General features: G+C 43.1%; 1 protein-coding gene across 4 annotated transcripts in view; it reads left to right on the top strand.

Annotated features, from left to right (window-relative positions):
• Positions 1-27,017, top strand: part of Chd7 (chromodomain helicase DNA binding protein 7) — a 182,658-nt gene that overhangs the window by 109,381 nt on the left and 46,260 nt on the right. For all 4 annotated transcript variants that reach the window (XM_028878517.2, XM_028878514.2, XM_028878511.2 and 1 more), the window contains exons 4-8: positions 6,048-6,189; positions 9,995-10,132; positions 11,149-11,214; positions 17,563-17,618; positions 26,336-26,450. In XM_028878517.2, the coding sequence (XP_028734350.1) occupies positions 6,048-6,189; positions 9,995-10,132; positions 11,149-11,214; positions 17,563-17,618; positions 26,336-26,450 (517 nt within the window). The remainder of the gene's footprint in view (positions 1-6,047; positions 6,190-9,994; positions 10,133-11,148; positions 11,215-17,562; positions 17,619-26,335; positions 26,451-27,017) is intronic.

Genomic DNA, 27,017 nt, shown 5'->3' with positions numbered 1-27,017 from the left:
GTCCAAGCTGTCTGGGAGGCTGAGACACAAGTTCAAGGCCAGTCTAGGCTACAGTGAGATCTTGCTCCCTGTATAAGTACAGGGGCCTGAGTTTGGATAGCCAGTACCTATATAAAAAGCATGTGATGGCATGGACTTGTAAGTGCAGCTCTGGGGAGGCAAAAAACAGGTGTATCCCTAGAGCTTGCTGGCAGTCAGCCTAGCCACCGAGCTCTGGGTCAGGGAGAGACCTGACATTGACCCCTCCCACCGCACACATGTGCACTCAAGTTCATGCGCCACACACACACTCCCCTCCAGCATATCAATGCCCTTCTTCTTAAGGAAAATGGTGTAATATTTTGGAGAAGCTTGAGTCCCTATTAATGTCTCAGATTAGTGGTCCTGACCTAAGTCTCAAGGTTGATTTTCCCACTGTAATGAGAATCCTCATTAACTTACTTCATCTGAAGGGCCTGCTTGGTTGCTAACTCCCACCCACTGTCCAGTCGCCTTTATTAATTGACCGTATTCCTCATCACATTTGGTTTCATAATATGGCTCCTTTTTAAAGTTTCTTCCGAGAACATATGTTCACAGGTTGACACTAATGACTGTTGAACTGCATTTTGTTTTGTTGTAAATCAGGCCAGCCCCGACTTTCTAGTGAGTTCTGGCTCTTTGGATAAAGCCTTGTTGAGAAAGCTTACAATTCCTCAAACAAGTACTGGTCAACTATGATCCACCAGCCCTGTCTTAGACAACAGTCCCCACTCTGTTTATGGACAGCTGTGTCTTCAGCTAAATAGGAATCCTTCTAGAAGTGTGGAATCGCAAGACCACCACCACAGGACAACACACCCCTGAATATGGAGTTTGTGTTTTAGGGATTGTACAGAAACTACAGAAATGTTCTCCTCAGGGTAGTGCATGCTTTGATGGCATTGGGGATAATTGTAGAACTAATGAGCTTGGCCGGGCGGTGGTGGCGCACACCTTTAATCCCAGCACTCGGGAGAGCCAGGCGGATCTCTGTGAGTTCAAGGCCAGCCTGGTCTACAGAGCGAGATCCAGGACAGTCACCAAAACTATACAGAGAAACCCTGTCTCAAAAAACCAAAAAAAAAAAAAAAAAAAAAAAAGAACTAATGAGCCTGGCTGTTGCCTGTGGACCCCAGTGCTGGCCAGTGTGAGTCTGCTCTCATAACAAAGTGTGAAACACGAGAATGCAGAGACAACAGTGGCCTTTCACATTTCCAGGGACATCACTGGGTTTATGTTTGATTTCAGGGCTTGCTAGCGTGAGTGGAGGCTCTGCATCTGAGTAGGGGGTGGCTTAGAGCTGTATTTTTATTTTTGTCATATTGCAGATTGGGGAGATAGAAGAAGAAAGAGCTTTGACTTGGGGATGTTATTTATAAATGGTGTTTAATATACTGCTTTTGAAAAATTCCTGTTTTACTCATCTGCTAACAATTTAGTTTCATTTAATTTTTCCTCTCCTCCCTTTCTTTTTTTCTTTTCTTTCTTTCTTTTTCTTTTTTTGAGACAAGGTCTCAGGTAACCCAGTTTACCCTTAAAATCCTAATTTTGCTGCTTCTGCCCCCCAAGTTCTGGAAATGGGAGTGTGTGCCTCTGTGCTGTATAGTTACTGAGGGCAGACCAGGGCCTTGTACGCCTTAGACACCACTCTGCCAGCTGAGCCTGCTCAGCCAGCTCTTCGGCTCCGTTACACTGCGCTTTATAGATGGCTCATCATGAAGAAAGATGCTCTTCCAGCTCTTGTTTATCCTTTAAAAGTATTTATTTTTATTGTGTATCCGAGCACACCGCGCAGCGTGCATGTGGGGTCTGAGGAGACTGTGGTGTGAGTTCTTGGGATCGAACTCGGAGCCCCAGGCTTGTATGGTAAGCACTTCTACCCACTGAGCCGTCCGGCTGCCACAGGCTTGTGGTTTAGAATTTTTATGGTGTTGTGGGGTGTGTGGGTGTGTGTGTGTGTGTTGGAAAATAGGAAAAAGCTTTTTGTAGCTGAGTGGTGGTGGTGCACACGTTTAATCCCAGCACTTAAGAGGCAGAGGCAGGCGGATCTCTGAGGTTGAAGCCAGCCTGGGCTACAGAGTGAGTTCCAGGACAGACAGGGGTACACAGAGAAACCCGTCTTGCATGGGGGAAAAGGAAGAAAGAAAGAAAAAAGAGCCCTGTACTTATTAAACTGTTTAATAAGTAGGAAAAGAAACCTAGCAGCCTCTCTAAGTAGGCACTAGGACACAAAGATAGTTTTTCTTGTAGCTCACATGATAGTTGATGAAAGACACACAATGCATTAATTTTAATATAACTCAGTAACGTTAACACCGATTTTTTTGCTTTCAGTATTTGTATGCCATGTGACCTGTAGGAATTTGAAATTCTACCCAATCCAGCTACTGTGGTGTTCTGAAAATGTTTCTTGGACTGAGTGATCTGTCAGCTAAGTCTTGCAGACGAGTAGGTAGATTTCAGGGTCCCGGAGGCCAGAGGGGGTTAGCGCTCGCCATGTAAGTCTGCAAAATGAAGCTGTAAGGAGCACAAAGGAAGCGGCTGCTGTAAGTTGTAAAGGTTGGAGGAGGCCAGGACCCAAGCCTGGAGACTTGCAGACATCCTGTGCTGGGTTTGGGTGTAAACACTTAGCGGGTTTTACTGTAGTAAAACTGTGGAGGTGAATTTGCTAATGGTGTTCCGGCTCCAGCAGGATGCTGATCCAGGAGGTAGAGCAGGTTAAGGAGAGAAGTGGGAGGAAGCAGTGTGGCCTGTGAGGGCCTGGCTTTTCTAGTGACTCTACTTTTAGATTGCTGGGTGACAAGCCGGGGAGCCGAGTCGGCATCGCTGCGACTGCTGGAGGGACAGCGAAGCTCTGTGTCTACAAGCGCGGCTCAGTGGCTTCATTGTCAGGGTCGCGGTGCTGGCTTTAGGGGTGCTGCTAACAATGGTCTGATCCCTACAGCCAGGGCAGCTGTCTGTTTGCATATTCAAGCTTCGAATATAGTTTGGAAGAAGAGGGTGTGTGTGGTTATGTTTGGAGCTTGGCAGAAAAGACCAGTTTGGACCTCACAGATACATACAGAATGATTCTGAAGGTGGACTCTGTCCTTTTCCACTGGTCTCATGCTGGGCACCCTTCCCATGGAGTACGAGGGTGATGTGGCCATGATTTTTGTGGTCCAGGCTGGGATGAAACATGTGTGGCTGAGGTAGTGGCAGTGGGCATGGGGTGGGTGCTGTTTGTTCATGAGGCTAGTGACTGGATTGACCATGCATGTTGAAGTGAGCCTTGATGCTCATGGCATCCTCTCTGAGGTCCTCAGCTGAGCTGGCACTGGTGGGTCAGAGTCCCAGCCAGAGTGCTTCTCTCCGATGTGATCCTCGTCTTCCAGGGTGTGCAGAGTGTGACCATCTCTACCCAGCACTTGCTCATCTTTCTTCTCTCATCTCAAACCCATAGAAACCCTAGCAGTTGCAGATATTAACCTCATGCTGTAGATGAGGAAACGGAGGTGCAGAAAAACCCCTAAGTGATTTGTCCAGAGCCACAGTTGGAAATGTGACAGTTAGAACTCAGGCTGATTCTTGCTGATGGCAAGCACCGCTCTGTAGTACTTCTGGCAGAAAAAAAAATGGACTTCAGTTTTACTCAGCTTAAAGCAGTTTGAATGCAACACTTCATAGGAACCCAGATTATACCAGAATCACAACAAGGACAATGTGATGTAAGTAATTGAACTTTGTCCTGGATTATAAAGGCTTTGGGTGGCCACTGAAGAGTTCTTAGCCTTCCTTCTTGGGGTGCTTGTGTGGGAGAACCGACCGTTCCTCAGCATGAATGTTGTGAGGTCTGATGAGTTTGCCTCTTGCAGTCTCGGATCGGGAAGTGCTTCTTTGGCCGTGAGGGTTTTGGGTAAGCATTTGAGGAGGTGCTCTCTGACTCTCAGCCATCTTGGAGGTTGTGTGCAGCTCATCCTTGGACAGAGCAGATGGAAAGTCATTAGTGCTTCTGTCCCCAGCAAATAGATGTCTCCTCAAACCTGGCTCTGGGTGGCGTCCAGACAGTCAGCCTCTCACTCCTGCAGGCTGGTGCTTGCAGGGCCCGAAACCCCACCAAAGTGAACTCTATCCTTTGCTCTGGTTGAGCGAGGTCACCATGGAAAGTACTCACTGCCAGCTCAGTTTACCTGGCAGTGGTTCAACTCTTTGACAGACCTACCTCTGATTTAAACAAATTCGAGAAATATGTAAAGTTTTGGAAGCAGTTTTGCACTGATTTGATAAAAGAAACCACAAAACACTGCAGCGCAGGTGTTGAGAATGTTTGAAAGCTGATTGAGGGAAGCAGATGGCTTTAGTCAGTGGCATCCAGCCAAAAGAGCAGGTGCTGGTCATGTGACCGCTGGTTACCAGGGTAATCTGATTGCTCTTGGCGTGCAGATGAAAGGGAAGGGGCCCAGTGTTCAGCTGTAGTATTGTATAATTTGTGGCAGTTAGAGCGGAAATAAATGCTGGAAATGGAGCCTCATGGTAGGGGAGACTTCTGTCCGTGTGTAGCGTAAACACCAGGACACTCTCGTCAGGAAATGCTGCATGAATTTTTTAATTTAAAAAATATTATGCTGTCTGTGGCTCTTTGACTGAGTCACACCACCTTTTTGTAAATAAAATCAATGTTCAAAATGAAGCTGCTATTTGTGATAATCTCGAATTGTTTTGAGTTGTTGCCTGATGGAGCCGTTTGCTATGCTAAAATGCTCCCCTATCAAAATAAACTCAGTCTATGAAAATAACAGGTTTAAGATGCTCAAAGCATCGTTAGTGGGAAAGCCTGTCATAGACGTGTGCTGGGTACACTACTGACATACTTTGGGGGTGTTTAATGTGACACATCTTTACTCAGAATCACTAGCTCCTGCAGCCTCTTCCCAGTGTCTCTGACAACACGCTGCTTAGTGCATTCTCTCAGTGTGCTTTTTGGGATTTTATAAAATTTAATAAATGTAGGGTTTTGAAATATATCTTTGTTAAGCTACTTAGAGTTTGAGGCTCCTAGAAATAGAAAAAAAAAAAAAAAACCTTTGCAGATTTTTGGATTATTTTCTGTGTTGTATATGTAACAAATGATAACTGATGTTTGGAAGTCTTGGATCCAGAGTGTAGATTAAAGGGAGCACTAAGTGTTTGCTCTTGGGCAATGCTGAGGAAGGGTTTTGGGGGTGATGATAACCCTAGAATTTTATTTCTCTCAGAGTATACTCATGTGTTTTGATGTAGCATTCAAATACTACTGATGTTTTTCAGTAACATTTGGAAAGTGAGCCTTAGTTACTGGTTAGACACAAACACACATATAATTTTTCCGAGACCTAGCTTTTGGGAGAATTGCTGACTGGGAGCACTAGCGATGTCCTCAGTGGGAGCACAGCTGCCCTGGGTTCAGTTGCTAGCACCAGGGGAAAAGAAAGGCCAGTTGTGATTATTGCCCCAAAATGCTTAGCACCAAAACAAACAAACAAACAAAAAACAAAACTTGCTTGTAAACAAAAACACAATTAAATAAAATTATTCGTTTCTAGGAAATGAATTTTTATTAAACAATTGTGAGTGGGATGTAAGAAAAACTACTATTACTGGTTTCCCTAGGATTTTTAAAGGAGTGTCTAAAACTTATGCCAGAGAAATAAGGATATGGTCATTAGGTTGTATTTTTTTCTTTAGTTAAAAAAAGGGTGTGTACGCCTTTTTAGCAAAGCAACATCTCAGTTTTTCATCACGGATTGGTATATTAGCAGGAGCTACAAGCAATACTTTGTAGTATTCAAAGTTTTACATTGAACTCACTTTTAATAGGTGAAAAGTTTGAGGAAGTTCATCAATTACAAGTTTTGCTGTCAAACATTAATTAGGAGTACCGTCTAATGAAAAACTGCCAGCACACATCGACCTAGCCCTCGCCACCAGTGTTGGTGGAGAGAGAAGGTTTGGGGCATGTGGGAAACCACACTGAAAGTGAACTCTAAGTGATGTACTTTTAATTCTAGTAATAAGAAACCGGATTCAGAAGCAAGTGCTTTGAAGAAAAAGGTCAACAAAGGAAAAGCAGAAGGTTCTGAAAATTCAGACTTGGACAAAACACCCCCACCATCCCCTGCTCCTGAAGAGGACGAAGACCCAGGTGTTCAGGTAATGCATTCCCTCCTGCGCTCGCTCGCTCGGGTGGGGAGCAGGGTAACTTTAGCCATGTGGAAAGCATATGAGGTTCAGGCGGCTTTGTTGTCAGGTGTGTGTGCGATGTCCTTATTGTTGTCTGGAACGTTAGATCCATAGTGAAGAGAGCCGGGGCCAGCAGAAACTCAGCTCACTCCAGGGCTGCTGAGCTTTGAAATTAATAAAGCAAAAAGCTGCCTTTATTTCCATGAGTATATATTTTGAAGTTTATTTATGCTCTCATAATTTTAACATTGCTGTTATATTGCTTCATTTAAAGTGTCATTCACATTTAAATTTTTTCCCAAAATTTGGTTTCTTGTCAATTTTTATTTGCTGATTTCTTTCTGTGTGTGCATGTGTGTATGCGTGCTTGCGCACGTGCACACACATGAGTGTGCGCACATGTAGGGACACGTGCACACAAATGTGCACATTTATGTGAGAGCCAGCGGCCACCCCAGGTGTCATTCTTTGGGAGTCATCCACCTTCTGTTCCTGAGAAGGATCTCTCACTGTCCTGGAGTTTGGGAAGTATGCTAGCCTTGGCCGGCCAATGAGCCCCAGAGGTTCTGTCTCCACCCCCCAGTGCTGGAACTGTAAGCTTGGACCCCATGCTGTGCCTTTCTGTTGTCCTAGGGATCCAAGTGGAGTCTTCATGCTTGTGTGGCAAGCCCTTGACTGACTGAGCGATCTATCTTGCCCTCATTAATCTTTTCATAATAAAAACCAAAATATACTTTGTAGCTTATCTTCTTGACATTAGATGGTCAGAGATGAGATCTATCCATGGTAGAGTTTCTGTGAACAAGTCAGTGATTTCCTAACGGCAACTGAGTGTGGGTGCCTGTGTGTGCAGTTTGCTGTGTTCACTGTTTGGACTGAGAGGGGCTGAGAGAGGGCTCACAAGTACACCTGACAGTTAAGAGTTGTTTCCTTGATAGGTTTCCTGGAAACACTCCATTCTGGCCTATTAGGATGGCTGGGAATGTGGCTTGTAAAGTGACATCTGAGTCAGCAGGGTGCAGTTACTGTTGAGTCCCATTGCAGTCGTCCTTGGGACCTGGTTGGGCTTCCTCTGACCCTTAGTGTGCTCCCAGGCCTTCCTGCCTAGGGTCCAAGGACTTGTAATATGTGGCCCACTTACAAAGAATTCCCCTGAGATGTTGTGTTTTTCTTGAGCAGCACTTGTGTCTATAACGTCACAGAACATACTGAAAGAAGGACCTAAGAGGGTAGAATGGTTCCAGATGGTGGTGGTCCACCATGTGGGTTCAAGGAATTGAACTCTGGTCCTCTGCAAGAGTAACAAGTCCTCTAAACCACTGAACGACCTCTCTGGCCCTAATAGGTACCTCTTAAAAGTTGGTTAAGTTTGAAACAAAAAAATTTTTAGTGAAATTCATTGTATCCTTGAGGATGGTTTGTCTTAATTTGTGCTTAGAGTAGGAGCTTTATGACAATAATATTTGGATAATATTAAGAATTATTCTCACAGGCTGGATGTGGTGGTGCACACCTTCAATCCTAGCACAGATTTCTATAAATTTGAGGCCAGCCTGGTCTACATAGCAAGTTTCAGGACAGCCAAGGTTGCAAACGGAGACCCTGTCTCAAAACAAAACAAAACAAAAGTTATTTCCCAAGTTAAGTAAATTCCATCATGGCTTCACAAACACAGCTGTTTCTTTGTAAAAGTCTGCATTCTGACTAAACTGGACTCTCCAGTTGGGGGTGGTGGTCTTTCCTTTCCTTCTCCTCCCCTCCCTTCCCTCTCCCCTTCTTCCCTCTCCTCTTCCCCCTCCCATCCCCCCTCCCCTTCTGCCCCCTTCCTGTTTCTTTTCCTTCTGTATTTCAGGTGCAGAAGAGAGCTTAGCAATTCAAGCCAAGCTTGGTGTTTTCTGTCTGCTTGTCTCGGTAACCGCTCTGGTCTTACCAGCCAAGTCAGGCTGCCACGCAGAGACCTGCCCTGAAGGCTGTCTTCCTGGTGTCTGACACAGGAAGTGATGCAGACTGCTTGTTTATTACGCTTCTTCCTGTGGTGCATCTGTGAGGCACTTGCATGAAAAAGTTTGACTTTCCTGGTTGGTTGTCAAAAGTAAATGACATGCTGACTCTAACTCAGAATCACTCAAGAGGTGCCACGGCAGCAAGGCCATCGAAACACTTAGAACTGCTCTTCAATACACAGCTCTTGTCCCCAAAAGTATCTTTATGCATCATCTCAGCCTGTGAGATGGTGTGGTGGTGCGGTCTTGCCCTGAGAAATGGCGGTGTCCGCCGTGTCTTCCAGTGCGTGATGAGCATTTTGCTGCTTTCCCATCTTAGTGTTTGGCTGTAAAGCTCACGAAGGTCTTTAAAAAGCACCGATGCCCAGTATTACTCAGTGGTATCTTTATTCTTTCTTTGTGAGTTTTGATTTTCAGCCCTTTAAAAGTTTCCAGGATTTTTCTTTTAGGGTTGAAATTGAAATGCACAGCCTTCCCTTGCTCCCTTACTCTTTACTCAGAGCCCCAAACCTGGTAACAATTTGTATTTCTTTTCAGATTGTTTTCTGTTAGCAAAAGCACCTACACTTATTTCCTTACTGAGTATTTATTGAGACTAGAGAAGGAAAGATGTTGTACATCCTCTTTGTCTTGAAGTTATTGTTCATCTGCACATCCAAATAAAGGAACAATTTGAATTTGTATTAAGTAGAATCTGAAGCTACTTACATGGTTCGCTTTTGTTCATCAGTTTACCTTGGACAGATTTCCAAATATATTCTGTATTCTCCTGTAAGTAGAACTGCTAGGTCAGAGGGCTGGTGTGTTTTAAACATTGACAGACATGACTGCATTGTCCTGCAAAGGCGGTGCTGGCTTGTATTTTGACCACAGAGTGAAAGCGTGCATTTTGCTAACAGTCATACTAATGCTAGCTAGCTGTTACCAGTCTTTTAAATTTTAAGGAGCATGGTAAAAAGTTGTATGGCACATACTTTTCATCCCAGCATTTGGGAGACGGAGGCAGGTGGATCTCTGTGAGTTGGAGCCCAGCTTGGTATAATCATGAATTCCGGGCCAGCCATGGCTATACAGTAAGACTCTGTCTCAAAACAAACAAACAAACAAAACCCAATGTACTTTTTATAGCTACTCATTATGAATTGTGCATTCAGTTCCCATTTCTTTCCACTTTCTTCCTCCAGTACTAGGGATTGAACCCAGGGTCTTGTGAATGATAAGTGAGTGCTTTGTCACTGAAGCATACATCCCCTGCCCTGAACTGTTTTGTTTTGTTTTCCACTCCAAAATTAAAGTGCATTGGAGGACCTTGGGAAATAACAGTATAACAATATTTGTATAAACCTTTATAGCCTATAGATTATTTCCTAATGCGCTATTTTAGGGGACTTTTTGCATTAAAAATTTCAGTCATACAAAAATAGAGAAGAGTATGCTGGACTCCCGTAGATTCACTACCTACCTCAGTGTGGCCACTGCTCTTGATGGAGATTGGCCAAGTGAGGAACAAACACAGTTTGTGTGTTCTTGTTGAAGGGACTGTTGTCAGGAGCAGCAGAGTGACATGGTCCCAGGACCCTAGATCTCCAGTTTATTACTATGGTTGCCGCAATGATCTTTTCACTTGACTTCCAAGATTAAAGTCATCAGTTTTTCTTTAAGATTAAAAAAACAAACAAAAACAAAAAACAAAAAATGCATTACCACTGTGTGTCATGTAAAGAAGCCCCAAAGGTTGCCTTTTAAACTCTCTTTGCTGGGTTCCATTTTAGAAGAGGCGGTCCAGCAGGCAGGTGAAGCGGAAGCGATACACTGAAGACTTGGAGTTCAAGATTTCTGACGAGGAGGCAGATGATGCAGATGCTGCTGGCAGAGACTCTCCATCCACCACCTCACAGTCAGAGCAGCAGGTTGGCAGCCAGGCTTGTGTGCTTTCCTATGGATTTTCAAGGTGGACTGGAATCCTGTACCTGGAATCTTGAGCGGTGGAATATTACGCTAATGTTGGCTGATATGCCGTGGGAAATTCTTTGTTTAGTAGTATCTTAAAAAGCCCTGCTCACTCACGTTTATTTTTATGCAAGGCTATGACATGCAATTTGACACAATTTTGGAAAATTAATGGTCTCTGCTGAGGAAGAGTCTCAGCTAGAATACGAGGCACTGAATTTACTCTGGAAACTCAGTGCTGTAGAGGAACTGTAATAAACCACCGACGTTCCCTCCTGCTGTTCGGCACCGTAAGAACCCCTTTATGAAATTACTGCCTCGGAGTACACAGCAGGGCACACTTTATTCTCTGTGCAATGTAAATGATAGATAAAATAGTTGGTATGAAACACGAGAAGTAACATAGAATTGATTATTGTAAAGATTTTATTTATTCATTTTTTTTGCTATTACTGAACTTTAGTTAACAAACTGGTAGCCAGTTGAAAGAAAGGTCTGTTATATGCAGCTTTGTGCTGAGTTGGCAGTTGGTTCTCTGTTAAATTGTTGGACGGTGTTTTACACAAACTGTAGATAAAAGCTGCCTACAGTAACAGAATGATGGGAGTATTGACTCCATGAGTATGGATGCAGAAAAGTTGCTTTTTAAAAAGTTGCTTTTCAGATGCGGAAAAGTTGCTGGTGTGCACTGATTACTTTGTCTTGGCGGCTAGACCGAGTGCTCTGTGGCTTGAGGGGCCCGTGCTAGTCTCCATAATTAACCACACAATCAGGAAGTCATAAACACAGCTCTTCCTTTTGCCTTTCTGTGCAGGAGGTTTTTCTTGGTTTTAGTAATTTTTCCCACTAGTGACTTTGGACTAAGTGATTTAAAGGGCGTGGAAGCATGGGCAGAGGGGAGTGATTTCCTGCTTGCTTTTGTAGCACAGGTCAGATGTTTTCCATTTGGATCGATTGGTACCGCTTTCTCTTTCAGGAATCTGCTGATGCAGAAGGCCCAGTGGTAGAGAAGATTATGAGCAGTCGTTCAGTGAAAAAGCAGGTGAGCACTGTGAGTGACGATGGATACCCACGGGGTGTGGTCTTCGGTGGTTTGCTGCTCTTTTAGGGTCCCACTGTGGAGCTGGTTACTGTGGCATGTGCTAAAGGATCAGGAGTTCAAGCCTAACCTATTCTACCATTTCTCAGAATAACAAAAAAAGCTCAGTATTTGCATTATTGTAAATCAAAACTTCTGGTGATATATCTGATCCTGTCTGATATACTAGGCCAATATAAGTTGGAGGCTGGGTAATTAACCTAAAATGAAATCAGAACTCCATTGAGCAAGGAAATTAAGATGTATCAACCTTTATAACACTGTTTGGAGAAGGCAAGAAACCCATATACTACTAAGAAATGTTTAAGACTTACATAATTATAGACTACCTTTTCCATAAAAAGTATTGATAAAAATATATTGCTTGGGAGGCCCCTTTGGAAAGACCCCCAGCAAAGTCTGTTTATTACTGGGGCAGATGTGTTTTATCAGACCTCTTACAACTTTTTACATATGTAGCTATGTGTTCAGACTATCTTTATTTCCACTACAAAGTTGATGTTGGTAAGCAGCAGTACCTGCCAGTGGGCAGCCGGTGAGCGGGTGGCGGCAGCTGGTGAGCGGGTGGCCGAGGGACATTAGCATGAACACCAGTGTTTTCTCTAACCAGTGGAAGTTCTCGGCTGCAACCAGTTGCTTTTCTTACCCACTTTGGGAGACACTGAGCTTGTATCCCTGGAAAGTACATACTGTGGATATAGGCCAGCCAGTCATGCCACCTAGTTCTCTTTATTTTTCTTTAAGTTGAGTGAAAGTGCAATTTCATCTTTTGATATGTAGCACAAATGTGGTTTCTTTCCGTAAAATGTATGCAAGGTACAGTTTCCCAGTAGCCAAGAGGAGAGTGGCAGAACTATGGGACTTAAAATTGCTATCCCAAAGCTTAACTGTCAGATGAGGGAAAATAAAACAAGCCATGTAGACAGACAAAACCACCACCAGCAGCAACAAAGTGCCAGAGACCATGGGCACTTACACAGGATGTCTGTTAAGAAGTCGTTTGTTGGGACTGGAGAGGGAAACTCGGCAGTGAAGCATACTTCCTGCTCTTCCAGAGGACTAGAGTTCAGTTCCCAGCACCCTTGTTCACAAGCACCTATAACTCTAACTCTTCTGGCCTCAGAGGACACCTACAGTCACATCCACACATAGACATGTAAATGAAAGTAAATCTTACCTAAAAATAATAATAATAAGAGGTCAGCCAGATGTGATAGTGCATGCCTTTAATCCCAGCACTCAGGAGGCAGAGGCAGGTGGATCTCCATGAGTCCAAGGTCAGCTTTGTCTACAAACCAAGTTCTAGGACAGTCAGGGCTATTACACAGAGAAGCCCTGTCATGCAAAAAAAAAAAAAAAAAAAGAGGTTATTAAAATGCCATTGCTCCAGCAGTGGACTTGTCTGTACCTCCCACTGTAGTCTGCTTTTTTTAGGTTCCTTGGGATGTGCACTTTTTATACATCATGTGTTCATATGAAAGCTATCAGGGCAACAAGTCAAGATATTTTCAAATTGAGTTTAAAAGTGGGGTGAGCAGGAGACTATTAGTGACTTTGGAATTGCAGGTTCTCGCCCGGGTGAGTTACATGATAAAAACTCAGTCAGATTTGCCACTTGTTGAAACAGACGTGAGTACCACTCACCTCATTGGAAAGGTTGCCTCTTTCCTAGTGACTCTAGAACTGTTCATTTGTGAGTTACAGATATATGGTAAGATTTAAATAGTTGGCATGCTTCAAAGAGAGGTCCCCTTCACCGACCTGGGGTGACTTGTTTGACTAGTTAACATGTTGTTGGGATGGGGTGCAGTAATTTCTGTTAAACTGATAATACTTCAGCACCCGTTCTCAGCAGATTTGAAGCTGCAAATTATAATTAGATCCATTATTCATAGCTAATGAGATTACACTTGGTGTATGACATGGCTTTTCTTTCTGTTTTGCCCACTTTGGAGCACTTACCTTTTCCCGCTGCTCACCTTTATGGACCGGTATCGACGGATTAGAAATAGATAGTGCCATTTTCTATGAACAACCGCATGTAGCTTACCATAAAGCGTTAGAAGTCACTACAGATGTATATGAGGATGGAGCATTTATTGCAGTGGTTCTCAACCTTCCTAATGCTGGTGCCCTTTAATACAGCCCTCCTGCTGTGGTGACCCCCAACCATGGCATCATTTTTGCTGCTACTTCACAACTGTAATTTTGCTACTGTTGTGAATCATAGTGTAAATATCTGATATGCATGATATCTGATAGGTGACCCTGTGGAAGGGTTGTCCGACCCCCAGAGGGTCATGACCCACAGGTTGAGAGAACCACTGATTTATTGGTGAATCTGCAAATGGAGAAAACTGACAGGAAAAGTCCTCAGGAAGACGGGGACTGGAGTGAGGGAGAGTGGAGTATCGGCAGCTGCTCGTCTGCTGCTGCTGTCTCAGAGGATCGTGAAAACCCGTGAAGGAGACTGGACGGAAACAGGCACCAACTTCAAACTGATGCCGATCTCAACATAGGGTTGCTAGATTGCTTTAAATTCTCAGTTTTAAAAGCACGGGGGACAGTGTTGTACGTGGAAACAGAAGATTTGAGATTTTTTTTCCTGTGGATTCTGGCTTCTGTGGATGCTTGCTGGTCTGCTTCCTATTACCATGAATAATTTAAGAATTGTCTGTGAGAAGAGTGCTCGTGCTTTCCTCTCCCTCCCTCGAACGTGTGTGTGTGTGTGTGTGTGTGTGTGTGTGTGTGTGTGTGTGTGTGAGAGAGAGAGAGAGAGAGAGAGAGAGAGAGAGTCACTGTGTGTGGCCGTCTGTCAGTTCCATGGAAACCAACTGTGAACTCCTCTCAGGCCTGTTCTGAGGGTGCTAACATAATAGGACCTCAGTGGGTTCCAAAGTCAGCCACCTCCATTCCTGAACCCTCACCAGGCTGGAGATCCATTATGAAGGAGTTCTGTTACCTCAGCCACCTCAGCTTAGCACCGTGATAACGGGTGTGGCTTTGCATTATATATTGTCTTAAATACAAGTTAATATCCCTGAGACCCAGGGTGGGGCCTTGTATATAAATAAACTTTGAGGTAAGTTTGAATGTGTGAATAGAAGATCTTTAGTTTCCCACATTTAGTCACAGCACTTCTATGTGCCTTCATCTGGGGAAAATAATTCAAATCCTTTTTGGACCACAAGGTGAGAAGTATAGAGACAAATTCTGGATGAACTATATTCTATTCCCTAAAATTCTTTTATGTTTTTACACTTATTTACATCATATATTTTCCCCATAAGAAGTTACTTTAAATTCCAAGATGTTTGTCCTAATTTTCCTGAATCGAAGCAAACAATAAAAAAGTAGACTACAAAATGAAATACAGTCCTGACCTGAGGAACTGTGTGAAGGGGTCGCAGCATTAGGAAGATTGAGAACCACTGCAGTAACTGCTCGGTCCTCACATACGTCTGTAGTGACTTCTGACGCCCACGGTAAGCTGCATGGGGTTGTTCATGAAGGAGGCACTACCTGTTCTAATCCGTGGATATCTGTCCATAAAGATGACTCATTCCCTAGAACGTCCTTATTTTCTTACTAAGTAGACTGTGACTCTCTTTTTTTGTTGGAGTATGAAGTAGGTTAGACCAGAAATTGAAAGGGATTTATACCTGTACTTTATTATTTTTGTTGGGATACTTTTTCAACTTTTGTTCATTATTTAATAATATTTTCCCTTTGTTTGGTGCAATATAGTTTGGACCGTTGTTTTTTTCAGGTGTGGGATTATTATAGGCTGTTTCATGCTGGGTTAGAGAAGTAAGCTCCTTTCCTGATGGAAAGTTCTTGGTCAATGAACAATGAGGCATATAGGTTAATACATGTAAAACGTGGTTTCATGTAAACCGAAAAGATTCCTTACACTTGCTGGGGAAATGAATGGAATACGTATTTTTCAAATGTTCTGTTGAACCCAGGGAAATGCTTGGTAAGGAGTAAGCGTCAGTGTCGTGTGTATGCATGCAACTGTAAGTTACCACCCCATCCTTCACTGAGTTCATCATTCACATTATGGGAGAGTTTCTTCACAGGTAGTGTGGGGTGCAGGAGGCTGGACAAAGTAGATGTCTTTAGTCAGTTCTTGAGTGCTGCTTCTGAGGCTTATGCATCCATACACTACCAGGGAAGCAAAAGAAGTCATCTTGTACATATTTATGTGAAATGTAAGTAGCAGCTGTATTTGTGGCTCTAGAGCAAGAACATGGCCATGGTACCTGTGTGGTCACATAAACAGAATATCGTGTTTTGTTTACTTGGGGACATTTAGAAGATACAGGCCCCTGGGCAGTTCTTCACCAGTTCTAGTGGTAACTGGAGTCTCGGAGCCCTTTGCTTCTCCCAGACAGCTCTAGATCCTCTGGTGGGTTTCAGCAGGTGCTTCCGAGAACAGATGATCATGACGGTGGGTAGTGATGAGTTGCAGACAGATGGCTTTTGGGAGCAGAGCTGAGGTAGAATAAACCATCTCCACTGCTGCAGGTTTGGGCCTGTGTGTTTCGATGCCAGCCAGACTTAGGGGACCCCGAGTCCATTAAGAGCAAGATGGAAAGGGCAGCATGGAAAGATTAGAAAGAAGGAAGTCAGAGGAAATGATAGTGCATATAAATGGTTTGTTTGACCCCACCTGGAAGAGGTGTCATTCTGAAAAATTATTTTAAAGAAATATGGATTGCACCCCAGGTTTGAAAGAGCATGGTTACTTACTGGAGATCCACGTTGAGGTTGAGTTTTACGGCATGCTGTAAAACCTCCCACTTTCCCTGGCTGTCTGTTTTCATCTTTAATCTTTTACTTGAGTCCCTGATTCTGTATAAATGTAATATACCTTGAACGGGAGTAGGATGAGAAACACTGGGCTTAGAAATGGTGAATCGAGTCCTAGATGGATTGTCACTTGAAGTGCAGAACGAAGTGGCCTGTGTCCGTGCTGCCTCTTGAGGTGTGAGCAGTCATTTCTTTTCATTTTGGATAAATAAAAACAGTATGTTGATTTAGAAAGCTGCTCTATAGTTAGGACCTTTCATAGGCCCGCTAAGGTAAAACCAGATGCTGATAGGTGCTGACCACGCACTAGAATATCTAGACTTCTCATTGGTAAGAAGCAGTTTAAAATGTAGGTTTAATTGAAACTGATAAAAGTTATGAGGGATTCTGATTAGATTATAGTCTTTAACTTTAGTTTGACATTACAGATGGAGACCAACCCTAGGGCCTTTGAAAGATGCCTGTCATCCTCCATGCCTGCTCCTCTGTCCAGTCTCTACCATGTTTCTACTCATCTTCATTTTCTTCACACATCTGTGAGACCACATGACACCCATGCCTGAGCCTCCGGGCAGGCAGGCAGGCTTGGGGGCTCCAGTAGCAGCGTAAAAGAGCTTGCTGAAACATGGATAAAAAAATGTTGATGATTTACATCTCTGCTTTATCTGTGCAAACATTTGTAAGAAAATGACATTCTGAACCGATTAACAGCCTAAAGTAAAAGCAAAAAGGGAAAGAGAGAGATGTCTAAACCATAACATTGATGTTGTCTTTGATACCCTCTGGAGGCGGTCAGACCACTGAAACTCTTGACTTGGAGGACATGCATCGCAATTTTAACCCACCTAAATGTGGGATTGGAAGTGTTAATTTTATTTGGCTGCTGTGTGTGTGAGACATCTTGTCTGAGAGATTTTAATTGTTCCACTGAGTAAAACTCAAACTATGAATAGTGATGCACTGAATTACACCATAAGAACAAGGTTTACTTTTATATGGTTTCTTGTTTAGAGTTATTAACTATATGGAGAAATAAATGTCTTTTAAATATTTTAAAACATTACAAAACCCACAATGTAAAGTTGCCATGAGGCAGCCAAAAATAATACATATGGCATTCAGGAGAGCAGTTGCTAATTGGCTGCTGCCTGAGAAAATGGTACACTTGGCGTCTACTTAACACTGTGGGTTTGGCAGCCAGCCAGCTTTGGGGTCAGGTTGTTGTGAATGAAGCTGCATGTGGTTAGGGAGGAGTTAAAATGATTCATGCCGTACAATCACAAGCACGTTGAGTGGAGCAGCATGCATGTGCCTGAGTGCGTCAGTCTCTGTGGCATGGGCTGCCAAGGCTCCCCATGTGCTCATCTTTCCAGGAAGGCCTTCTCAGGCATCGTGTCCCCATGTGAGAGGGTGGCTGCTTTTGAAATATTCCAGTATACAATTTTAAGTGTGTGCCTCAATTTTCTTTTGTTGCAGAAAGAATCTGGAGAGGAGGTAGAAGTTGAGGAATTTTATGTGAAATACAAAAACTTGTAAGTAAATTGTGACTTTTTTCAATGGGGAGGGGTATACTTGGACTATAGAGTCTTTAATAATTGTGAACACGGAACCTTCGATATGATTTCTTTGGTGCCTCCAAAGGCTATTTCCTACTAACTTTGTTATTTTTGGTACTTTGTAGATGGTTTTTTTCTGGAAAATATTTACTGTGTAAAAGTTGATGAACTTTCTTATATAACCAAGAAGGTCTTTGTAGACAGAAACAACTGATGTAATTATAGCGAGACAAATAAAGTTGCCTCCCCCTCCCTCATCTGTGAGATGAGAATTCTATTGTCCTGCAGAGAGCCCCACAGGCCGAGGATACACCTCAGGTCTTAATGCACTGAGCTATGGCTTTATGTGGGTTAATTTCCATATTTGTTTAGTGGGTTTAATTTTTTTTTTTTTTTTTTTTTTTTTAAATCTGAGTGGAAAAACACAGCTGCCCTGAGCTCTGTTCTAGGATCTGTGTGCTCCTGTTGGCCAGCCAGCGTGCTTTCGGGATTGGTCGTTAACCCTCCTGAAGAAGCCCGAGCCCTTCCTAACCAGACAAGCAGCTGAGGACAAAGATCCTCATTGATTGCACATGTGCTCTGCTTTGTCCCTCTGAAGACAGACCCTGCGGCCTGTGGGGCTCGGGCCTGGGTTTTAAAGAGGGGATTTTAGGAGTAGCTGCGAAGACTGGCCCTGGAAGAATGAGACCACTGGGTGCCATGTTTGCCCACTGTTGTCCCTTGTTAGCTGGCATTGTGTAAATGCAGCTTCTGAAAAGGTTGTAAGCAAAGCATTTTCTTAGTGAAAAGATGGAGGTGTCTCTCAGTTTTATCATGAGCGTCCCTGAAATGGAGTCTGCTAGTTTAAAATGCTCAGGAAACGTTAGCTGTCGTCATGGTTGTGTCCTCATGGTGAGTTTTGGTATACGCAAACTGTTCCTATGACGTGGTTTCCTGGGAGGGGGATCCTTAAGGAGAGAAACAATAGGCAAAGAGGAGGTAACCTAAACAAGCGGGAGGGGGATTCCCTTAGATGTCTCCAGTCAGAGGACTGAGGTCAAGTGTTCATTGACATGGAGGTGCACCACTGGCAGGCCTCGGAGACAGTGGCAGTGGGACCCGAGTGTTTCCATTCATTCCCTGTGGGGAGTTCCAGACAGGAGTGCAGGCCCTGTACCAGGCATTGCTGTCGGGAGGGAGGAGCATTGTCAGACACTAATGCAGTGTAAGGTGGCGTCCTGAGAGCTAGTTTATGTGCGACACTTTGGAGATGTCAGGGAAGTTAAACTTTCAATAGCCATTTTTGTTAACTTGTGTTCATGTAAATTCAGATTTATAGAAAAATTGCAGAAACAATAGGAAGGATTTTTTTTTTATTGTGATAACTGTATGTCTGAAATACTTTGAGATTGTTGAATATGGTGATGCTTTCTAAGTCAGCCCATCATTCCTTCCAGGTGGGATATTTGGGTTCTTAAGGATGCCCTTAATTCTCTGCCGTGGCTAATTTACAGCCATGTGAACCTGTGGGTTCATTTGAAGAGATTAGAGTTCTTCCCCCAAGTAGAGTATTCATTTTGCTGTTATCACTCCAGATGTAGCTAGTGGAAGTCCCATCAAGTTGGCCTTGCTTTTCCCTTATCTGTTTCTGAGCACTGATGCCAGAGTGTGTCCTGCATCATCCTGCCTCAACAAGTTGCAGTTGTAGAATTTGTTGTTTTTTCTCAAGAGTCTTGGTGTTTTCATTGGATGAGAGAGTGTAGGAGCTAAATGTAGGCTGGGAGCATGCTCATTGCTGCTACAAGTCGCTGTCTGGAGATGTTGTAGGATTGCATGCACACCTGCAAACGCATATGCACACAGGATCTGCAAGTACATGTACCTGTTTATTCTACATACATATTTGTCTCTGCCTGTGTACCTGCGCCTGCCTACCTAACAACTGCCTTCAGTAATTCCAGTACTGTCCCCACCCCACAAGGTGGCCTCTGCCCTTCCTCCGTTCGGTGTTAGCAATTCCCCTCTTCGACCCTAAGAAGCTCGGCTCACTGTCTGTCTTTACATTTATTTTTTTATTTTTTATTTTACCAGCCTTATAATATACAGGAAGTGAATTAAGAATCACTGGCTGAGAATTGTGTAAACCAGAAGCCTGGCTTTGTTTCCTTGTTTAGAATATTTTATACTTAGTTTGATAGAGTAGAGGTTAGATACTTTACTCAAAATTTGGTTAAGTTCCTAGGGCCCCATGATTACATTATTTATTTCACAGACCACTGGATTTCCCAGTTTCAGTTTGTGTCGAACTCGCTGTGTTTATCGTAGTGTAAGCGTTAAAGCTTGTGGCTGGTGCGATGGCCCAGCACTCAGCCCTCGTGCACGCCTGACAGCCTGAGTGTGAGCCCCAGATCCCACAAGGCTGGCAGGGAAACATCAGCACCAGAGAGTTTCAGCCTCTGGCCTCCACGTGTGCATCACCTGAGCCCTGCCCCCAATAAATTTACAAGGGTCTGGTTTCTAAGTCATACTCGAAAGTTCTTCCTTCTGTCTGTGCGCAAGTAGAATGAGCCCACACTTGCTTCCAGTGTGTGCATGCTTTTTGTGCTTAAAGCTGTGACGTGTTTGGTGTTCATCCTTTTCAGCAGCAGGAACCCATTCTGAGAACCACACCATAATTTAATTCTTGCATTGTGTGGATGTCATAGCATGTCCTGAGTCAGACCTAGATAGTTTATGTCAGTCAATTGGTATGATGCCTTTGATGTAATCAAAAGGCAGGGTAAAGATGAGCTGTCTAAGGCTGCTGCTGCTGCTGCTGTAGAAGTTCACTCTAAATAATAGTAAGGATTGTATACTAAATGCATAGCCAGGATCATCATTGTTGTCAACATCATTCTTACTGTATTTGATCATATGTGCTACAGTTTTATGCCATTGGCAGTATAGTAAGTTCCCATTTGTCACCACAAACACATGGGTAACTTATGGTCCTATGGCATTATAATGTGTATGTACATCACCAGGCAATAGGAATTTTCTATGTCTTTTATAAAACTATGGGACCACCATCTGCCTTACATGTGATCTGTCAATCAAAATGTTAGATGGCTCATGAACTGGATGATTGTAGCACCATAGTTAAGAAGTCCATATTTTCCATGGTGATTTGAGATGTAATTTTTGTGTGCTAACATGTTTATTTGTGTTTTGTATCTATCTATATGCGCTTCTGTTTTGCTCCTATATGTGTGTACACATGTGTTTGCATCTAGGCGCACGTATGTGTGGGTATACATGTTTATGTCTGTACATGGATGGAGAAGCACTGGGATTCTTCTTCAATCTTGCCTTACCATAGTCATTGGGTCAGGGTCTCAACTGAACCCAGAACTCACCAATACAGCTTTTCTGGCTACCCTTACAGACAAGGCTTTGCCTTGTGAGCTCTGGAATTACAGGTAGGCCCCGTGCCCAGCTGTATTTATGTGGTTTTTAGAAATCCAAACTCCTAACACTAAGGTCTTAGTTAGGGTTTCTAGTGCTGTGATAAAGACATAAGGGAAGTCAGCTCAGAAGCGCCAGCAGCGTAGGGACGTGGCAGAAGCCATGGGAGGGCTGTTGACCTGCTTGCTCCTCATGGTTTGCTCAGCCTGGTTTCTTATGCCGCTAGGGACCACCAGCCCACAGTGGGCCGGGCCCTCCCACATCAGTCACTAATCAAGAAAACCACTACAGACCAGCTTGCAGGCATCTGATGGAGGCGTTTTCTCAAGTGAGGTTCCTCGTCTCAGATAACTTTAGCTTGTGTCAAGTTGACAAACAGCAATAACAAAAACCCAGCTCCACAGTAGACCCCCCTTCTTAACTTGATATACAAACGCATCACTCATTAAATTATAACCTTTTCCTTCTTGTTCATCTCTAGATCTCATATTAATACTGATATTACAATATAAAACATCGTAACTTATAAAGTCTCGCAGTTTATAAAAATTCAAACTTCAAAAGCCCAGTCGCTTTAGAACATCCAGAGTCTCTTTCAAAGCTAAAAGCTTCTCTAAAATATCTATAGTCTAGAAAATTCCCAAGTCTCTTAACTGTGGACTCCTAAAAAATAATAATAAATAATAACTTACATACTTATTTCAAAAAGGAAGAGCCAGGGCACAATCAGATCAAAGCCAAACCGAAGCCTCCCAGTGTAGGAAGTGCAGCGTCATACATCTGGGATTCACCCTATGACAGAGACTCTCAACCTTCCCAATGCTGCAACCACTTAATCCGGTTCCCCATGTGTGGTTGTGACCCCCGGGTTGAGAATGGTTGCTCTGTGATCCTCTGGACTCTAGGGCCTAAGCAGCTCTCCATCTGGCTGTACCATCGATAATATACACAGCTCATCTCAGAGACTTAGCCTGGCTCCACTCCACACCTGCTGCTGTGTGGTGGTCACCCATAATACTGACATCTCCGAAATGCTGGGTCTAGTCTACGGCTGTGTTATACCTTTACCAATAGCCTTTCCTAGACCCTCTTCAGGGACTCAGACCCTGCCACGTGGTGCCAAAGTCTCAGTTTGCTCCATTTGAGCCCTTCAACTCTGGGGACTTTTACTGCAGTTGAGGCTGCATCTTCGCTAATACCCTCTTCTGGTTTCTCACAGTGCCCAGCCTCAGCCATTCTCCATGACCCCTTCATGCCTTCAAAACCAGTACCACATCAGAGACTCTTACGTACTACCAAATTCTACTGCCAGCATCGCATACAGCCTTGGTCCCCTCTGGACCACAGAGCTTCTGTGTGCTGACCCTGAAAAAACACTTCCCAGAAGACTTCACCTTAATGATGCTGGTCTCTTTATCATATCTAATTCTTCAGTCCCAGCTGACCAGAACCACAGATTCTTAATTCAAAATACTGAACAGTGCAGTAGTGTTTAGGGGACTCTCCAGCTTCTCCCTGAAACTTCACAAGCCAGGCCTCTGTCATCTACACAGGTCTCAGAATTCTTACCTTCTAAGCTTCCATAGGACAGCCCATTGAACTCTTGAGCACTTTCTGTGGCTTTTCCATCCCAGAGTGCACATATCACCACAGTCCTCCTCCAAAACACATGGTAAGGTCTGTTACAGCAACACCCCACTCTTGGTACTAGTTTCTGTCTTAGTTAGGGTTTCTATTGATTGCTATGGTAAAACCATGACCAAAAAGCAACTCAAAGAGGAAAAAGTTCATATCCCAGGCTACAATCCATTGAGGGAAGCCAAGGCAATAATAGCATAGAAGCAGGAACTGAAGCAGAGGCCATGGAGGAGTGCTGCTTACTGGCCTGTTCCTCATGGTCTGCTCAGCCTGCTTTCTTATAGCACCCAAGATTACCAAACCATGTGTGGCATTGCCTAGAAGTCCGTCTTAACTGAGATTCTCTCTTCCCAAATGACCTTGATATGTTAGGTTGATCAAAACAAATGAATGAGTTAATGAACCAATCAGAAGAGAGTGCAGGGCTGGGAGACTTCTCTTTGGGTCAGTTTGTCTCTTCATGTCAGCACCGTATTACTTAGGGACTGTGTGGTATATTTTAATATCTGGTGTGTTTCCTAGTTGCCCCTTGTTTTTAATGTTCCTATGGATTTTGTTGCATGTTTAGTCTTATATAAGCAATCTTGTGTAAATTTGTCTAGTTCCACAAGAACGCTTACTTATATTTTTCTCTACATTGTATTGCACTTATAAATTTGTGATTTAGGACATTGGCTTTGTACTGTATAGAAACACAACAGTCCCTTTAGTTGGTTCAGCATTAGGTTTGTATTCCGTGAAGAGTGTCCACGTTGATGTGCACATTTGTACATTCTGTGTTCAATTTGCTGCTAAATCCTTCATCTTGATTGCTATTGTGAAAGTTTCTGCATGCCTAATGCTCCCTCATTGGCTATTTTTGTGAATGATTGTCTGCTTGTTAACTTCCACATGCCAATTTTATTTCCTTCTGCATTACTGAATTGCTTCATTCTTTGAATTATTTTTTTAACTGATTCAGTAGAGGTGTGTGTGTGTGCGCGTGTGTGTGCGCGCGCATAAATATAATCTGCAAATAGAGATAGTTCATTTAATGACATTGGCAAATACCTCAGCTAGATACACTATTGCATAGTGACTATCCATGCCATCCTCGTTCCTGATCTTTGTGGAAAAATCTTTGTTGCTTCTCTTGTCTATTGATAAGACCTGGCTTTATGATTAAAGCCTACATATTTACTTATGTTAAGGAAATCAGTTCCTAGTTTCTTGAATTTCAAAACAGTCAGTGTAAATGTTGGATTTTGTTAAAGCAATGTTCAGCACCAATAGGAATGATTGTGTAATTTTTCTCCTTAGATTACATATTAATGTTGTATACTTTAAAATACATTTCCTAACACTTGAGCCAACCTTAACATTACTGGAGTAAATCTTACTTCCTTGTTTTTCTTCCTCTCTTTTCCCCATCTGGGTGTGCGGGGAACTGTCTGTCTGTCTGCCTGTCTGTTGACAACTTGCAAAAAGGAGTTGGTTCTTTCTTCCACCCTATGGGTTCCAAGGTCATCAGGCTTGGTGGCAAGCATCTCTTGGTGGCTGAGCTCTCTCACTGGCTCATCTTCTGTTTTCTTAAAGTAGTATGGGAATGTTTGCTAACATTTTACTTAGGACCCTCCACCAACACACAGAAGAAATAGGTAAATAATTTTTCCTCTATACCATCTTTGTCAACATTAGGTATAAGTATAATTTAACTCATTTTGTAAAGAAAGATTATGTCTTGAAATGAATATTTTTCAAAGTGACCATGAGGCATGTTCTTTGTAAGCCTTCATTCAGATTATTGATTAGTCTGTTCTTCGTACGGTTGACTCCTCCGTGAACATTGTCTCATGTTTTCAGCGCTAGGTAGTCTGTCAGAAAGACTTGGTGCTTTCTTGCCGTAACCCGTCAGGAGACAGTAGCCAGCCTTTGGCGTGGTTTCTTTTCTTCCTTTTCTCCTGAGTAAGCCGACACGGTGGGGTTCGATGTCTGGGTAGACAGTGTGGTCACTGACTGATGGCTTCGGGTTGCAGGTGGCAGAGCAGGGCCAGCTCCACTGCCCAGGTGCTTGCATCCAGCTCGGAGCCATCCTGCTGGCTTCGTGTATCTTTGTTCCTTTCTCAAGGCAAGAATTTTAACTGCCCATGCGTCTTTTTCTACCAGTTAGCTGGAAGACAGGAGTAGGCTATTTGATGTTTTCTGATTATAGTTGTATTGCTTATTGTTTGCTAGAAAATTATACAAGTTGGAAGCAGAAAATACAATGTTTGTTATCTTACTACTCAGGATAATTATTAACATTTTGATGCAAGCACAGTTGGTCTATTTTCTCTCTGTGTGTCTGTGTGCATGTCTGTGTGTATATGGGGTTTTTATGAATTCATATCAATGGAAGACACTTGTGTTTAAAATATTTTCCTCTTTCACCTGACTTTAGTATTTAATCAGCCCTACATCTGAAAAGACATATTAGGACATAAGTGTCAATATAAAACCTTTTGGAGGATTCTGTAATTCCACTTCATTTCTGTGTAGCGGCATCTTGATGCTCGAAGAGTTGTGGATCCAAGTATCTCCCCTCTTCCTGTTTCATGATGCTGGGATGGAACCCTGCCTTGCCCATGCTGGTGCATGCTCTGCTGCTGAACTCGGCTCCCAACCCTTCATTTTTTAAGACAGGGCTTTGCTATGTCACCAAGACTGACCTTGAACATGCTCTCGTTTCCCTCTGCCTCCCTGGTGCTTTGATTTTAGGCATGGACCACCATGCTCAGAACCAGCTTTTTAATGTCATCAACAGAAAGAAAAAGAAGATGATGGGAGGATGCTACAAAATGATATCAAAATATCAACTAGAACAATGTATTGATTGTACTTTTGAATCTTCTGGAAGGAGAAGGGAGGGTTCAGAATATGTTCAGGTTCAGGTTAAGAAAGGCAAAACTGTGCTCATGGCAGGCGATGAGTGTGAAAGAGATGGGAGTTGACCAGTAAGAGTAGACATTAGCCGGTGAGTGTGTTTGAATGACAAATCCTGAGGGATATTGTTCAAGCTTCTAGAACACAAGATAGTAACACAGGAATGATGAGCTCTTTCAGAGGGACACGGGCCAGAGCCAAGCTGCACCCTTGCTCCTGATGGCTAATCGTAAGGGCCTGTGGTTAGGCCTTGGATGAACGAGGGACATACCTCTCCCCCTATCCATCCTGAGGAACTGAGGCTTTAAACTTGAGTTCTTCTAACCTGATTAAAAACCGTTTATTTCTCAAAGATAAAAGGCTCAAAATATTTCATAATTAAGGCCACCCAGTAGTTCTAATTGTTTGATACTGACATGTAATCTGTTCGTTTAGGAGAACAATTTGCTATTGGGCTCTTTTCTGTTCTTTTGCTTGATTAATTAATTTTAATTAAAAAAATTTTATGGGTAGTGGGTAAAGCAAGTCACAAGACTTGGCAGATAGCAAATTTTAAGTACTATTACGTTATTTATTTTCTCTTATTTTCAAACATTGGTGGCTATATTGAATGTTGCTTGGCACTGTGATCATTAATGAAGTGAGATTTTTGTGAACGGTCTTTTTTGATAATTTAAAAGAAGGCATAAATGCAATGATTATGTTTCAAGGATACTGTTTTATTCTTTCAGCTCTTATCTTCATTGTCAATGGGCATCTGTAGAAGATCTGGAAAAAGATAAGAGAATTCAGCAAAAGATAAAGAGATTTAAGTCAAAACAGGGCCAGAACAAATTCCTTTCAGAGGTATGGACTGCCTGATTCACCTTTGGAATGTTGTATTAAAATACTCTAAAGTTTGAGTTTTAGGTCAGTAAACTATGAACAAAGACTGGTTTTTCTCATTGGGTGCTGTTACTTGCATATTGGTAGCTGGTATTGCTAAAATTTGTAAACAGGAAATTTCTCATTCTTCCTGTTGGCTTCATCTAGAAAATACTGGTTCTTATGACATGGGGAAATAGCAGTGATGGTGTGATTAATATTTTACTGTGAACACACAGCTGAGAAATGAACAAAGTGAGCAGACAGGAGTCTGCTGAGAGCAGGTCAAAAACTTCAGTAGGTATGGAGGGTTGACTGGGGTAGTATGTGGCAGATGGCTGCTGTTGAAGTCTGTGCCTCTCACAGAGGTCACTGAACAGATGCTGTGTGCCGTTGCGCAGAGGGGAGGCGGTGTCTCCTACTCTAGTTATCAGTTACAGATAGACAGAGATAGCTAATCTGCATCGAGGAGAGGACCGGTTCCTAACACAGTTAGTGACGTTTTAAAGGATGCTTCCACAGTTGCTTAGCCGGCATTCTGGACTCCAG

This window comes from Peromyscus leucopus, chromosome 2 (genome assembly GCF_004664715.2).
Source record: "Peromyscus leucopus breed LL Stock chromosome 2, UCI_PerLeu_2.1, whole genome shotgun sequence".
Taxonomy (NCBI): domain Eukaryota; kingdom Metazoa; phylum Chordata; class Mammalia; order Rodentia; family Cricetidae; genus Peromyscus; species Peromyscus leucopus.
The sequence above is the reverse complement of the archived record's forward strand: the minus strand, read 5'-3'. Positions and strand labels throughout refer to the sequence as shown.